Source organism: Micropterus salmoides, unplaced genomic scaffold, assembly GCF_014851395.1.
Source record: "Micropterus salmoides isolate LMB-PRFRI ecotype aquatic unplaced genomic scaffold, ASM1485139v1 Ms_hic_scaffold_11, whole genome shotgun sequence".
In the NCBI taxonomy this organism is placed as follows: domain Eukaryota; kingdom Metazoa; phylum Chordata; class Actinopteri; order Centrarchiformes; family Centrarchidae; genus Micropterus; species Micropterus salmoides.
The window spans coordinates 27,853,472-27,869,643 of NW_024040152.1; the positions used below are offsets into that span (position 1 = coordinate 27,853,472).

The 16,172-nt window shown below is 41.4% G+C and overlaps 1 protein-coding gene across 1 annotated transcript in view; it reads right to left on the reverse strand.

The window, feature by feature from the left end:
* Positions 1–2,197: 2,197 nt before the first annotated feature.
* Positions 2,198–16,172, reverse strand: part of eif3ea (eukaryotic translation initiation factor 3, subunit E, a) — a 31,641-nt gene continuing 17,666 nt past the window's right edge. The window contains exons 10-13 of the mRNA XM_038712091.1: positions 12,717–12,826; positions 4,135–4,237; positions 3,531–3,665; positions 2,198–2,367 (exon numbers count right to left, since the gene is read on the reverse strand). Of these exons, the coding sequence (XP_038568019.1) occupies positions 2,332–2,367; positions 3,531–3,665; positions 4,135–4,237; positions 12,717–12,826 (384 nt within the window). The 3' untranslated portion in view covers positions 2,198–2,331. The remainder of the gene's footprint in view (positions 2,368–3,530; positions 3,666–4,134; positions 4,238–12,716; positions 12,827–16,172) is intronic.

The following is a 16,172-nucleotide window of genomic DNA, read 5'->3' on the forward strand; positions in this document are numbered from 1 at the left end:
TGTGGGCTGATGTCACAGTTTGCTAGGTAGAAAGGGGAAATAAAGTTCCAGGCCACAAGGCCCATTAGTCGGAATCTCGAAAATGTCACAGGGAGGATGAGAGCGAGGCAAACAACAGAAAGTTCAAGTTATACTTAGCAACTTTCCATGTTTGTGGCTCCAAATGGAAAGAGGCGAGCTTCAATGTCCAGAAATAATCTAACAGGACGCTCGCAAACAAAGCTGAAACATTACAGTCCACATGTAGGGTACAAATGCACATTTATAGTCATCATAAATCTGGTTAGTAGCTGTTGAAGCTTATATTGAAAGAAAAAAGAAGGTAATTTAAACATCTACCAAAAGGCAACTGGAACTCTTCATCTGTTGATAAGATCATGTGCTATGATCTAAAGCTCCAGAACGGTTATTAAATGAACCCTCAGGTGGAATGGTTTGCTGTATCCAAAGGTCAAGAATCAACTATGAACCTTAACCATAAATCTAATTTATCATAACCTATTAAAGTTTATCCAAAATCTATCTCCTGAAACTCAACCCCTGTAGGCCTGACAGGTGGCTTAAAAAAGGTTGCTTTTCCACTCCTTCACAGAGAAAGGAAACTGTAGTCGGCTTAAATATCCATGGTGGCCACAAAGGATTTTGTATAATGAAGGTAAATGCTCCTTTAAAATCAGCTTCTCCTACAAGCCCTGGGGTGCACCATGAACATTTCTGACAAAGTTTGAAGAGTTTTGGTTGCTTCATCCGAGACAGATGTCTATATTTCTGTTTTTATTTGTGTCCTCCCCCTCACTGGATTGTAGCAGGCCGGCTTTGTTGTAAAAGGGTGAAACCAATCAGGAGTTGAATCAAACCAAGCCAGAGAAGTTTTTGATTGCGCTCAAACCCGGTGTGTAAAGGTGGGTGCTGAATCCTCAAAAGCAAAAATAAAAATAAAAAAAGCACAGCACTCCACTTAAATTGTTTATTCATGCATTGCACAGTCTGCTCCTGATTTTTAATAAATGATGCCTTGGGATGTTTTCTTTCCTGAACTTTGACTGTTTATCTACTTAAGTTATGAGAGAAAAATTAAAGATCTGGAAAAAAAAAAAAAACAACAAAAAAAACTTTACTCCTGAAAACAAGTTTTGTGAGCTCCACCATTCAGACAGGCCGCATTTACCACTTGAAGCGCTGCAGCTGGCAGCCAGGAAAGACTTACTGTAGGTAAACACAAATCAAATGGAAACAAAAACAGAACAGTGCTGAATGATAGGAGCTTTAGGCTCTGTCCATGAATCCAGACTAGATGCAGAAATTCAACTGCACGTGAAACAGCACTGACTGACAAAGAGGTGCAGTGCCATTCCCTCTTAAAAGGGGTGTTTATTGCCAGTTTTGTATGGTCATGGGGTAATGGTTTATCTTGTACTTGGTTAAGTTTAAGGGCTGAAAACTTCAGGCCCATCTCAAAAGGTATTCAGAGACAATACATATCCTACATACAACTCTTATTGTCCTGTTTCTTCTTTGAACAGAACAATGTCACACTTCTGTTTCAGTGTGTTTGTAGTCTGATAGATCATTTAATGAGGTTGAAGTAGATATGCAGGTTATGAGACACTCTTTGTACTTTTGATTTAGCCTGACAAAGCAAGAGCATTTTTACATAAAATCCTTTAGTCATTAAATTATATGTAAGATGAGAGAATTAAGAGGCAATGTGAAGGAATGAAGGCCTGTTTGCGAGCAACTGTGATAAAGGAGGAGGTACGGAGGACTGAGTTACGAGAGGTCGAAAGCAGAGGAAAGCAGGGGGTGGGGTGGGACATTAAAAAGATTGTGTCCGTCTGGCTAATGGTTCTTTATGGCTCTCTCATGTCCTCAGATGGGTAGGATGACTGGCAGAGAGTGTGACCACTGGTAACTGTACATCACCTCTGTTTGCCCCCTTCAGCTGACGTTGCAGTGAGATGACCTGCCACAGGGAAGCAAACCACTAAAAACACCATAAAACCAACAGACTAAACAGCCATTCATCATTAATGCGCACACATGAGCCGCATCACACGCAGCAGTCTTAACTGTCCCACTCAGTGACTCAATGCGCACATTAAAACTTCATCAAGTATTACTGATACAAAAAAATCTGACCACTCAAACCTCAACTGCTGTTTGTAATGTCCAGAAATAAGGCAATCACGGGTGAAAATGGTTTTGTTGGTCACTTTTATTGAATTGGCGATGACTTGAACCAAGTGCAAAGCTGTACTGTGCTCCATGAGAGGCAAGTGTGGAAAAAAGATGTAACAAAGTGAGTAGGATGGATCCATCTTCATTGTGTCACTAGAATCCCGTTTCCTGACCTGCCCAGTTTGGTGTCTGGAAGAAAAGCATGAAGAAAATGTAAAGATTAGACCATTTGTAGACCAGTGAGACCGAGCAAAACAACAACATTTTTGTTGGTGATTGAGGGAAATGTGAAAAAGTAACATCCATGTGCAAGCAGTTAAGTGCTGACGTTTTCCTTGTTGGAGCATGTGATGTGTGTGTTCTGTTGATGAGCGCTGGGTGGCTGTGAGAGTTGACAGGGACCCTAAGCAGCCGGCCCAGATGGTAAGCAGTAAATGTTCTCTATATGTAAGTGATTTGTAGCCTTGAGGACAGCAGGATGTAAATGGTGCTCTGTGAGCTGTTTGCTGCCTCTTTTGTCTAATTACAAAAACTCCTTAATGGGGGGAGGGGGGGGGCTTTGCTTTTTTACAGGACAGGGTTATGGCAGCACTCCTGCTGCAGATATTCAAACAATAAGGAGGAGGGTAATTGAGCACATCAAAAGATAGCCACTCAAGAGCTGCACAGTTAAAAAGTGAACATTTAACTTCTCTGTTGTAACTTGGTGCTTGGTCAGGTGTCGTGCGAGGGACCCACCCATCAATCTGCTTTGACAATGTGCTTGTCTTTAAGGAGGGGGGGGGTTGTGTTCAGCAACAGCTACAGTTCAGAGTATGTGCGTGATTATGACATTCTGTCTACTTGGAACACTCTACATACCACTAAAACGCACAAGGTCAACATCAAAAACACACTTAAATGGATGACTGGACCCTGAGCCAGACATCTGCAACAGGTCCTAAGTGCAGGGAACCCCAGGCTTTGAGTAATGTTCACCAAAAGCCAGTGTGAGGGTCCACCTTATTTACATTGCTGAGCTGAGTCACAACGCTCAGACATCGTTTTCAGAAATCTACCTTGTCATTAGGCCTTTGAAGAGCAATGGAGGGATGAAAGCGTTGGCTCTCTTAAACTTGCTCTTACTGGCTTATTTCGTGTAAAGAGAGCTTTTGTTCATGGTTGTTCATCAACATTCTTCAGCCTTGTTCTTATGAGATGATCATTTGAGACGCTTTGAACTGCCCTGGGCTCATGGTGACCTTCTAACAAGGAGGCTTCTAGATGGGTTAAGGGAGGGATGGTAGCCTTCAGCAACAAGCTGGGAGTGATAGTTTGCAGGGTTTTATATGTACAGTATGTGCATTACTCACCTCGGTCTTGTTGCTCTGAGCCTGCTTTTTCTCAATGTTCATGGCCAACATTTGGCTGCGGAATGAGAGGCTCTTGGTCTTCTCAATCACCTGCTGGTAAGGCGATATGGCGTTGTTCCCCATGACCACATGGCCCTACAAATAAGGACAAACAACCAACAAGCCAATAACATTTGTTCTCGCAGACACACCATCATACAAAACACCAATCCAAAGCTGCTCAGGTTCCCTTCACATCTACTGTAGGAACATCTAGATAATTCTATGTCATTTTAGAGGACTGGGCTATGATTTGCTGATTACAGAGAACTGTTGTGATGTGTATGCCAAAACATGCAGGTTCAACAAGGAGCCTCACGAAGGGGACCTAACAAGGGTGAGATATTATGGTTACAATGTCCTTAAAGTGCATCCTTCAATTACAAAATCATGACATAAATAATGCTTCTTTATCCCTCTGAAGTCCCACAGGAGGAGCATCTAAAAAGGGCTATATGACTGTCACCACTACCCCCCACCCCCGCCTGTGGGGCTGTTTAAAAAGCTTTGATTAATTAGTTAAGTACTGAGCAGATTGATTGAGGAAGAAGACAGAAGGTCTCACCAGTTTGGAGTCTATCTTTGCATCCAGCCTGGCGTTGCGGATAAGGTTTACAATCCATCTCTCAGCTTCCTCGGGAGACATGTTCAGTTTGTCTGCCAGCATGCTGTAGAGGAAACAGAGAGACATGGGGCTCTAAACTGGGGGTAAGGCAACAGGAAAGGGTACAAAGGTCTGTCTCAGTGCTGGGCAGACTGTGTAGAATACCTAAGGATGCAGACCATGGCTAAGGACTCGATCTATAGCACCACCGGCATGGGACTGATATTATTGTATGTGAGGACCTCATCATTTTCCTCTAGCACCATCCTCAAATTACAACTTTTAATTAGACTTTGGTTTAAAAACTAAAACAAAATTGAAGCTGCAAGCAGTGTTGGGCTGTCCCTCGCACGTGTGGTACATCAAGGTGTGAGGCAGCCGCGTTGCAGATTCTGGAGCATTGCCGGTGCAGCTGTTTTATTTGTTACGCGCTTCGGATCCTGCACAAAGGTGTTAAACGTCACTTCCTGTGTCTCCTTTGCGGCGCTACAGACTATAACTGAATATTGGCATGTATGTGTGTTCGGGGCGGGACTGTTAACAAGCACACACATTTTGGTACAGACTGAGCATGTCCACTGAAGTACTGACAACTTCCAGTTTCATGGCGAAACATGGAACTTCACTGCCACGCAATGGATACGCTGTTGAAGGAGAACTCGCATGCTTTACAACAGTGGTCGGCAAAATAAGCATCCATAGGTTTATGAATGCGGATCAAATGCTGGGACGCACACAAACTGCAGCACATGCTTTATTGTGAGCATGTGCAAAAGTGTCCTTATAATCAGGTAGGTAATTGGGATTGATCGTGCAACCTTCCAAACGGGAGTCCCGCACAGTACCGACATGCGCACAAGTACAGAAATATTTGAAATAATTGGACTTTGTTGTGGCCCGCCATGTAACGGCTTGAAAATCTGACCCGATACCAGACTTATTTGCCAACCTCTGCTTTACAACATGACATCATCAATGTGTTAAAGGTTTTCTGATTGTTTTGAAGTAGACATAGCTAACCTGCAAGAAGTGCTTCATTACAGCATAGAAGCAGTCACTTCCTGTTGCCAGCAGGTGGCGCTATGACTGAGTGAATATTGGCTTGTAGAAGTGTTCAGGGCGAGACTCATCAACCATGTAAGGTTTGATGCACATGAAGTTACAACAACTTCCTCTTTCATGGCGAATCATCGATATTGGACGCCACAAAAACCAAAAGGTCGGTGGGACTAATAATCTTGGAGGAGGAGTTAATATATGGAATGTGTAAATCATCCAAAAATTACCATAAAATTCAAAATGACTTCCTGTTGGGTTTAGGGCATCCGCTCCAAGAGGCTTTTTGGTACAGCTGGACATGATACATATGCCACAGAAATTTCATGTACAGGTGCTGGTCATATAATTAGAATATCATCAAAAAGTTGATTTATTTCAGAAATTCCATTCAAAAAGTGAAACTTGTAACATTCACTCCACTCAGACTGATATATTTCAAGTGTTCATTCCTTTTAATTTTGATGATTATAACTGACAACTAATGAAAACCCAAAATCAGAATCTCAGAAAATTAGAATATTTTGAAAAGGTTCAATATTGAAGCTAATCAGCTAATTAACTCAAAACACCTGCAAAGGCCTTTAAAATGGTCTCTCAGTCTAGTTCTGTAAGCTACACAATCATGGGGAAGACTGCCGACTTGACAGCTGTCCAAAAGACGACCATTGACACCTTGCACAAGGAGGGCAAGACACAAAAGGTCATTGCTAAAGAGGCTGGCTGTTCACAGAGCTCTGTGTCCAAACACATTAATAGAAAGTGAAGGGAAGGAAAAGATGTGGTAGAAAAAAAGTGTACAAGCAATAGGAATAACCGCACCCTGGAGAGGATTGTGAAACAAATCCCATTCAAAAATGTGGGGGAGATTCACAAAGAATGGACTGCAGCTGGAGTCAGTGCTTCAAGAACCACCACGCACAGACGTATGCAAGACATGGGTTTCAGCTGTCGCATTCCTTGTGTCAAGCCACTCTTGAACAAGACACAGTGTCAGAAGCGTCTCGCCTGGGCTAAAGACTAAAAGGACTGGACTGCTGCTGAGAGGTCCAAAGTTATGTTCTCTGATGAAAGTAAATTTTGCATTTCCTTTGGAAATCAAGGTCCCAGAGTCTGGAGGAAGAGAGGAGAGGCAGAGAATCCACGTTGCTTGAAGTCCAGTGTAAAGTTTCCACAGTCAGTGATGGTTTGGGGTACCATGTCATCTGCTGGTGTTGGTCCACTGTGTTTTCTGAGGTCCAAGGTCAACGAAGCCGTCTACCAGGAAGTTTTAAAGCACTTCATGCTTCCTGCTGCTGACCAACTTTATGGAGATGCAGATTTCATTTTCCAACAGGACATGGCACCTGCACACAGCGCCAAAGCTACCAGGACCTGGTTTAAGGACCATGGTATCCCTGTTCTTAATTGGCCAGCAAACTCGCCTGACCTTAACCCTATAGAAAATCTATGGGGTATTGTGAAGAGGAAGATGCGATACGCCAGACCCAACAATGCAGAAGAGCTGAAGGCCACTATCAGAGCAACCTGGGCTCTCATAACACCTGAGCAGTGCCACAGACTGATTGACTCCATGCCACGCCGCATTGCTACAGTAATTCAGGCAAAAGGAGCCTCAACTAAGTATTGAGTGCTGTACATGCTCATACTTTTCATTTTCATACTTTTCAGTTGGCCAACATTTATAAACATCCTTTTTTTGTATTGGTCTTAAGTAATATTCAAATTTTCTGAGATACTGAATTTAGGATTTTCATTAGTTGTCAGTTTTAATCATCACAATTAAATCAAATAAACATTTGAAATATATCAGTCTGTGTGTAATGAATGAATATAATATCCAAGTTTCACTTTTTGAATGGAATTACTGAAATAAATCAACTTTTTGATGATATTCTAATTATATGACCAGCACCAATAGGTGAAACGTGCCGCAGTGACTGCTTTGTTGAAGGTCACTTCCTGTTGCAAGCAGGTGGCGCTATGACTGAGCCAATGATGGCATGTGGATGTGTTCAGGGCGGGACCATTTTTATACATATAAAATTTGGTACATATGTGAGCATGTATGTTCAAGTTATAACAACTTCCTGTTTCTTGGCAAATCATCTATTTCCGACACCACGCCACGGGCATGCTCGTGGACGAAAACTCACCGTTTGAACAACTTTTAATCTGCAATGGGTTTAGAATGCTCAGCAAAAATTTTAAGTCGATTGAATTAATTCTCTAGGAGTTTGTTAAAGTACGAAGTGTGTTTTAAATCCTGTGATTAAAGTGTGATTAAATCCTAAATGGCCGACTTCCAGTTGGGTGTGGAGCATCACTCCAAGAGGCTTTTTTGTACGTCTGGATACAATACATGTACCACAGAAATTTTGTACACGTAGGTGAAACTTCTTGGCTGCTAGCATAGTCTTGTTCAAATGACAAAAAAGAAAAATGCATGTCTAAAAACACCATTTCATGATATACACAAACTAACCCTGACATTACTTATATGTATTAAGTCCTCTTATTTTCTATTATTAAGTATTTGCTATATTAAGTACCTCACTAAAATATTTTGCCAATCTACAAAGGACTCATTTAAATCACAATCTCTGCAATTGGTTGGTTCCTGGGTCAGACCAATCCTTTGCAAACAGTTACTTTAACTAAAGTGGGCTGCTGTCTGAACGTGCCGATGTATTCATGAAATCCTATGTAATAGCATCACTGCACTACGTTATGACAGATGTTGCACATTAGGTGCCAAGTGACTAGCTGGTAGTTTCAACTGACTGTGCTAATAATTGGCCAATATACATAACATAAAAAAGGTATAAAACATGAAGCACACACCTCAAAAACACTTCTAATGGTCCTTTACTAATGGGAGCTTGATTTACAGACTTAGAAAAATAACTCAATTAGAAGTGCTGGGACTACCACATGTTGTCAGTCCCTGTGGTTACTTATCCTTTTTTTTTGTACCTCTTGCAGGACACAATCCCCACCTGGCTGCTAAAGCTCGTCATGACACACTGGTCCATATAGTGACTGTCCCTCAAAATTAAAGCCAGGTTGGAGACTGGCCTGCTCTTTGATATAGTTAGACATGGATGTGTCACAGCAGAGGGAGGTATGAGGGTGGCTGGCATACTTTGATCCAAAGCTTTCCCCTTTGCAGCTGGCTTTCCTTGTGGCTTTCAAAATAACTAGACCCCTACCACCACCCCCTTGATACCCCCCATCTAAACTCCTTCCCCCAACGCTTCCTGCCCCCTTCCTTCTGTCTGACCCTCCACGCCCACCACATCTCATATAAAAAAGGGCCCCAATAAATATCCTCAACCCCTCTGTGCACTACCCACAATTACTACAGCAACCCTACCTCTCATCTCAAAAGGCAAAGACCCCCCCCCCCCCCATGTGGGTACCAATGTGTCATTGTGTGTGTTTATACAAAATAATAGGGGTTATAAGGCCTACATAAAAACAATTTACTCTACTAATTATCACTTCCTGGTCCATTAATCACACTGAGTGAGACTCCTTTAGTGATTAAGCTACAATCTGCCCAGACCACACCACTTCTCACGCCATGGCTCGGTAAACACAGATCCCACCACCACTATTACGGATTTCAACTGCCGATCTCTCTGAATTAAATTTAAGACATTCTTTTGGTGTAAAGTAATCTTATTTGGGATTTGTAATGATGTATGTCTCTACTCAAGTTTTGTACTTTTTTTTTCTCTTCAAGAAAATGACTACCACTTTCTAACCCACGAATGTTGGTCAAATGGTGGCAAAACCACATAAAGAAGGGAAGTGTAATGATGTCAGTGTCTGGATGGGGCATTAAAAGCATAAACAACAAATAAAAGCATTACCTCAGCATACGGGTTTGGTCTCCAAGTGACAGTGCATATTTCTACACTTTCACTGCTGTGAAGTGACAGAGGTGAAGAGATAGTGAAGCACCAGTCAATTCATGTGCGTCTCAGCAGCCCAGAGGAGAGAAAAGGGATACAGAGAGGCTGACCAGCCTGTCACTCACACTAACAAACTAGGCTGATTACACTTCAGGTCATCAAAACCTGGAGAAAATGATGCTTGACAATGAAATTGCTCTTATGGAACATTACTGGTAACCTAACAAGTTTGGAAAAGTGTCAGCTGTCTAATGACGCAAGTTTAGGTTTTGATAGATAACACATGTCGGCCATCACAGACTGACGCCGTTAACATCAAGGATTTTAGTCTGCTGGCCTTAATGTTGCTGATGTAGAGCAAATGGCACACTGACAAAATGGTTATGGCTCATATTGATAGCTTAATCATTAAAGATTTAGATTTGACTTTGTGTTATTTGGATTATAATGCAATATAATGGAATTTGATGCAACTCAAACTACTGCATCAAAAATTAGTATCAAGTTGAATTAGCACCTGGCTCACAGTCAACAAATACTGGATACTATATAGGCTTCACATAAAGTATATACATATAGCATTGCAGGTTTATAGGTACGTGTTTTTGTGATATGTCCACCCCGTATCTTGCTCTACAGCAGTGTAAAACTACAAGAATAGTCAACACTTGTTAGGAGCACCAGTCCATCACCCTCTATGACATTCAGAAACACCCTTCACTTATTTACCTATCAATCAAGTAATCAAAGGCAAATTTGAATGAAATTTGTTAGCGGTTCCGATTTTACCTGTGTGATTAAGTGATTGCTGCGCAGGGGTACTGGGTGTTTTGTTTGGCAATCCAGTTAAGTGGGGGCACATGTCAGTCAAGTCCAGGTCAGATATGATGGTCAAAGCAAACATGATCTGGTTTCCTCACCGGGGAGTTGAACTAACCCCTAACCCCTCTAAACGTGATCTGTGGAGAATAACACAGGAACAGAGAGTGCCCCAAAAGGCCCAGGGCCTGGTCCTGTACCAGCCGAAGTCCACTAATCTAATTTCTAAAAGAAGTCTGGCAATGTTTTCCTCCCAGGAAGGACATTTGTATATCAGAGGAGGGTGACCTTATCTCATTGTCTCTCTGTGAGGTGTACAGCAGCCACCCCTACGTCTTAAACCTCAAAGTAAATGTAAAAAAAAATAAAAAAAATAAACCGAAACACTACACTATTGACATGCTTTGGCCCTTAAGCCAAGCAGACAGCCTCCATGACTGGCATCACTTACATTTCGACCCCTTGCTTACTCTGGCTCTTGAGCTTTCGACTTCAGGCTAGGGGACTCCTTTGGGTCTCAATACCAACCTCACACTTGAAGAGAAGGGTCAGGCATTGGGGTCTAACTCTGTTAGAGGAAAGAGGAGGATTGGTGGGGTGGGGGGATCTTTCTCAAAAGTAGCCCCCTTTTAAACAGGCTGGTGTAAAATGAATGCATTGTTAAACACTAACATATGATAGCGTTTGGGAGACTCCATGCCATTTGGAGCAACCTCGCTTTCGGCTTGGGGTAAAATAGATTTTTCAGGGAAACCGAAATGATCGTGTGGTCTTTTTAATGACTCAATTGTGAGGTGGAAAGATCTTCAGTGTTACATCCAAATACACGAGACACTCTTTTCCAACTACCAGTGAGCAGTTGTGTACAAATACAATCTCATAATGAGGGGGAAAACTGCTCAAATGATCATGTGTCTAAAGCAGTTACTCAAAATGTCAAAAGGACAAGTGTGCATTTGAGGTCAAAGCAGGGTCTCGCCACAAAGCATTTACGGACGTACTAAGGAAATAAAACTCTGTAAATGAAACAAAGGAAAACAAAGCTAAATTGGAAACACACACACACACACACACACACACACACACTCAGGACACTGAAAAGTCTAGACAAAAGGATGTGTGTGTGTGTGTAGGCAATTACTAGTTCAGGCTGAATCACAATTTCACTGCCTATAGTACCTTTTAGATAAGCTTTTATTGTATAAAATAACTCAATTACACAAATTCCTGGTCTACTTTTGTGTCCCGAGCTGTGGGCAAAAGGCGAGCTAAATATCTGTGAAACCATCATGGCCAACAGCTGTAAAAATGTCCTCATTAAAAACAGTCATCAAATTCATTTGAGTCCACGCATGGGTGCTCAGGGCTTCTGGGTAGAGGACTAATGACTTGGAATTTGGGTGTCTTTCAAAATTAGACATGTTCTGTCCATCGTCATAACACTACCAAAAATAAACACGGAAACCCCCGACACTGCTCCTGATGCGTGATCCTGCTTTAAAAACCTCAACAAAACTGAGAGCCTGACACACAGAAAAAGGTGGAAAACAGAAAAATCACAGACTGACTTCCTCTTTCAGTGTTACCACTAACCTTTGTGGTCTTTAACAAGTAAATGGATCCAATTGCAGTAAGTCTGCCAAAAAGAACCAGGACTCCTAATCAATTCCAGACAATCTGCAACTGGAGATTTCGACAGGGCCTGATCATGTTCCACGGTTCAACCTTGACTACAGGCCTCCACAGCTCTATATAACAGTCAATGCAATCATTTTCGTGTCAACAGAAGTAATTTGTTCCCTGTTCATGGACCATATTTAATATGTAGACATCATCAGCATTCACAATATGCCTGAGGGGCAATGTATTATGAATACAGCTTCCTGAAAGCAGTGGGAAGTTTGTACTGTAGATTAGTGAAGAACATTATAAACAAAAGAATAACATATGCATTACTTAATATCAGATTAGATACAGCAACAAGCAAAATCCACCATTACAAAGATGAGGATTAATGGCTGAGGGGTGATCTTTGTCGCTCTCTAAAATTGATGTAAAGAGGCAGCCAAATCCTATAATCTCTCTTAATTGCAGCCAATTACTATAATCTTGTTTTTTCTCTCTCCACTAATGCTCACTATAATTAGCATTGACTAAATTTCTTGGTTTTGGGGAGGCATCCAAGGTCAATTTTATTTTAATGTAACTACACAGAATTTTAAACCAGGAGTCAATAGAGACCTACAAAACCCTCTGACCTCTATTCCCCAAAAGAAACGGAGCTGAAACGTTCCTGCCTGTTACAGCAGCTGGGAACATCTCAGGCAATCTAAACCCTGACCTCATCCTGGGAGAAAACTGTCCATGAATTGGCCTTGGACAGGTGGTCTTAAAAGTTTCGTGAGTAGAGCAACCTGTGGAGACCTTGAAGCAGTTAAACCCCACAATACTTAAGATGTGTGGGGTCAGCATGGCTGTGTGTGGAAGAGGCAATAAACACTTATCTGTAAGGAAAAGTCCGCTAATCACTAAACCCACATTCTTACTTCCTGTTTACTAACTGCTTACAAAGTCTAGTGACAGCAAATAGGACTTCCTGTTAGTCTTAAGAGATGTCTGTCTGAATTTCGCCAAGCAACATGGTCAGGTTTTAAAAGCAATTGTAGCGCCCACATACAGCATCAACAACGAGAACTTCAACTCGCGAATATTAGTTTCACTTTGTCTGAATTGTAGTGAGTGACTAACTTGATGCTGATGCACTGGTGGATTCTGCAGAAGGTCTCAAAGATGAAGAGGCGGGCATTCTCAATGAAGTCCTCCAGGCAAGCCACCAGGAAGAAGTCATTCACAAGAACCTAAGAGACAGAAAGCATGTTACATAAGAGCAGTGGAAATATTAAACAAAGGGGTGTTTGTGTTTTTACATCTCCCTCAAAGTTTCTGTTACATCAGGTTCAAAACTTAAATACGGAGAAAAGTGAGAGCTTTTCTTAGTCTCATTCAGACAATCAAGTTGGGACCTTCAGATTGAGCAGCAATGGAAAGTCACGAGTGTAGCATGTAGCATCACCCTTCTTCCAGGAATTCATGTCTTATTAAAAAAAAAAAAAATCAAATTCCAATTCACTTCTGATACAGTCAACATGGGAGGACCATAGTGGCTACATTTCCGTTACCTAAAGGTTTGTTTTGGCAAACGTTTTAAAAGATAAAAGTTCCCTCTACACGGTAGTTCTCCCAGGCCCTGCAAGGTGCTTCAAGTCAACCACAAATCTTTGACCTCTACAACCACCACATGAGACAAACACAGTAAGAACAGAATCAACCACAGATGACCACATTGTCTGTGACTTATCACCAGTCATCTGGTCTGCTTACTCAGTGTCAACTCCACTGTGCAGGGTCGCCAAATTTCACAGCTACAGACATTCAACAACTGTAGCATTGCCAGTCCAAATAAACTCACAGTTGAGAGAAAGTCTTTTCAGCCGTCCATACACACAGTATCACCTGTGGCTTGTTACAATAAGAAATACAGCGTTGCTTGGACTCTTTGACACTGCTGCATATGGCCGATTCATCTACTTTAAATGTTCATGACCCAGCTATGGCCCCTGAGGTACCACTGTGTGAAATGCTCCCCTTTCTCAGTGCTTGCTGCATTCCAACTCTCCATTGAGCGCTATTTCACATCATAGACCTCAGTCTTCAAAAGTCATCTAAGAATTACCAGCTCTTTATTTGTTTAATCTTAGAAAGCAGTTATCTGCCTAGAGTTCTACTTGAATAAATCCCAACTACATGGTGCTATCAGGCAACGCACATTTCAGCCATGACAACGCTTATCTAAGGCTGATAAACTTTGAACAGTTAAGTGCCCTAATTACTGTCATTTGGGATTCAGACCACAAAGCTTAAACAAATTCTGAAAGGGACTTGAAGCCCTTTTATGCACAATCTGAGGGCCTGACTATAGGTTGGCCTATACTTTTCTTTCTTTAACATGCAAGAATCTAACATCTGACAGTGATTGCAGATTCGGGTGGAGTAGGAAAGAAACAAAAAAAAAGGAAAAAAAAAAAAAGAAACCTGTACAGCCTTAACAGGACAATTTAAACTGAGCTAAACCCCCCATTTCAAAGCACTTGGCTCAAAGTATTGTGCAGGGTACAGTGAACTGAAGACAGCAGAGCTGAAAACAATACCCACATCTTGGTATTACAGCAATCAGTAAATAGATGGTTGCCACTCTACTCAATCGCACAAAATTGACGCATTACAAATGCTCATCAAGACAAGAGCCCATCCCAATGGGGTATCCATTTACCTCATATTACATCACTCCACATTCTGTGAAACATCCCTTTACCTCTGAAATAATGTGCTTTTTGAAGGCGTGTGTGCGAATTTCTGCAGGGGGAAAAAAACTGCATAACTGACTTCAAACAAGACCATTTTCGGAAAATGTTTGCAGACCCTCACAGGTAATGAATTAAAGGTGCCGTTAAACATGTTTTGAACCACCCACCTTGCTAAACTCGCTTGTGAACAGAACTGGGTCAATAGAGGCCTTTTGTGGTTACTGGACATGCTCTGATAAGACTGACAGGTAGGTCAGTGCTAAAAGCACCTGGAATAACTTGGGCTGTGACCTGAGAGGTAGTTGGGACTGAGCATCTGTTTCAACCACAGCAGTCTCTCTGTAAACAGAACCCCACGAGACGAGGTCAAGACCAAGCAACAGAGTTCCTAAACAGTGTGTGCAAGTGTTTAACAAGGTCGGTGATTGAGGGAGTGTGTAATGTCTGAAATAGGACGCAGCTCTAATATTGTTGATAGTACATGTCATAATTTGGAGATGGCCCCTGGAGGCCTTAATACAGGAAAAATCAAATTTTGTCTTGGAACATTTTTGGAATTTGTGCAGATTTGTTGAGGAAATAGCTTAGAAAAACAACTCGGCCCAAGTGAGTTTGGTTTTAACTTCCTCATTTGTTAAATAGGGATTTGGAAAGCTGAAGACTCTTCGTATTAGCTCAAAAATAGGTAACAACGAAACGGAACCATAAGTAAACCGCTGACATGATTTATAAACTTTTACTCCTGGGAAAGCGCCATTTGATCAGGCCAGATGTTCTTCATTTTGAAGGTTTATCGTCGAGAGGCAAAAGACGAAAAAGGGGCCAAATAACCCTAAGTTTTGCCTTTTATTCCTCTGCAGGTCCAAATTATCAAGTCATCTGGGAAAACCAAATTACAGTGTGCAGGCAAAGAATGAACTAAGAGATCAAGTAATGCAAAATATACAAATAGCACAACACCTGCTCTCTCTCTAAATCTCATTACTGTGCAGTGAATGTGTCCCCAGAATCTGACCAGCCCCTCAAAATAAAAGTTGGCCGTATGCCATCAATGTTACACATTATCTATCATTATGTTGTACAGGCATTCCTGTTATTGTGTCCACCCACTGTCTGTGACTTGCATTGCGCAATATGTCAAAATATGCTACACAGTAAACCATGGTGGCAGCATTTGAAATTTATATACAACACACTGAGGAATTCCTAAAAGATTTTAAAATAATTAAACTTGTTTGATTTTAGAAGAATTAAACTCTAATACAACAGCCAAGGGCTGAAACGAATAATCGATTAAACTGATTAATTAGATTACCAAAAAGCATCGATGCAAATTCTTTGGAGACACCGCCACCAAGCACAAGTACTTCTCAAACGATGCATCGATGAAATAATCTCTGAAAGCTTTGAGTTCTAAAATCATCGTTAGCTGCAGCCCAACTTGTACCATAACTTCTACTTCATAATGTTCAGTTTCTGCTGAAACAGTTTTAAGGAGGTGATGTGTTAATTTTTTTAAGGGAGTAGTTTGTGGTGGTGTTGAATTGTATTGAATTATACTGAGACATCAATGATATAAAATTGGGTGTAGAAAATATTAGAGATGCCCATGTATGGATATGGAGAGGACACAGCTACGCACCAAATAGCGTCATCTCTCTTCAATCCTTGTCAGTATGCATTCTTGGCCTGCAAGTACTGCTTGTTTCTTAAAGGGGACCTATTATGCTTATTTCCAGCTCAACATTTTTATTCTGGGGTTCCACTCGAGTAGCTTTGCATTCACAGTTAAAAATAAAAATCCTTATTTATCCTATAGTGGCCCTTTATGCAGCCCCTC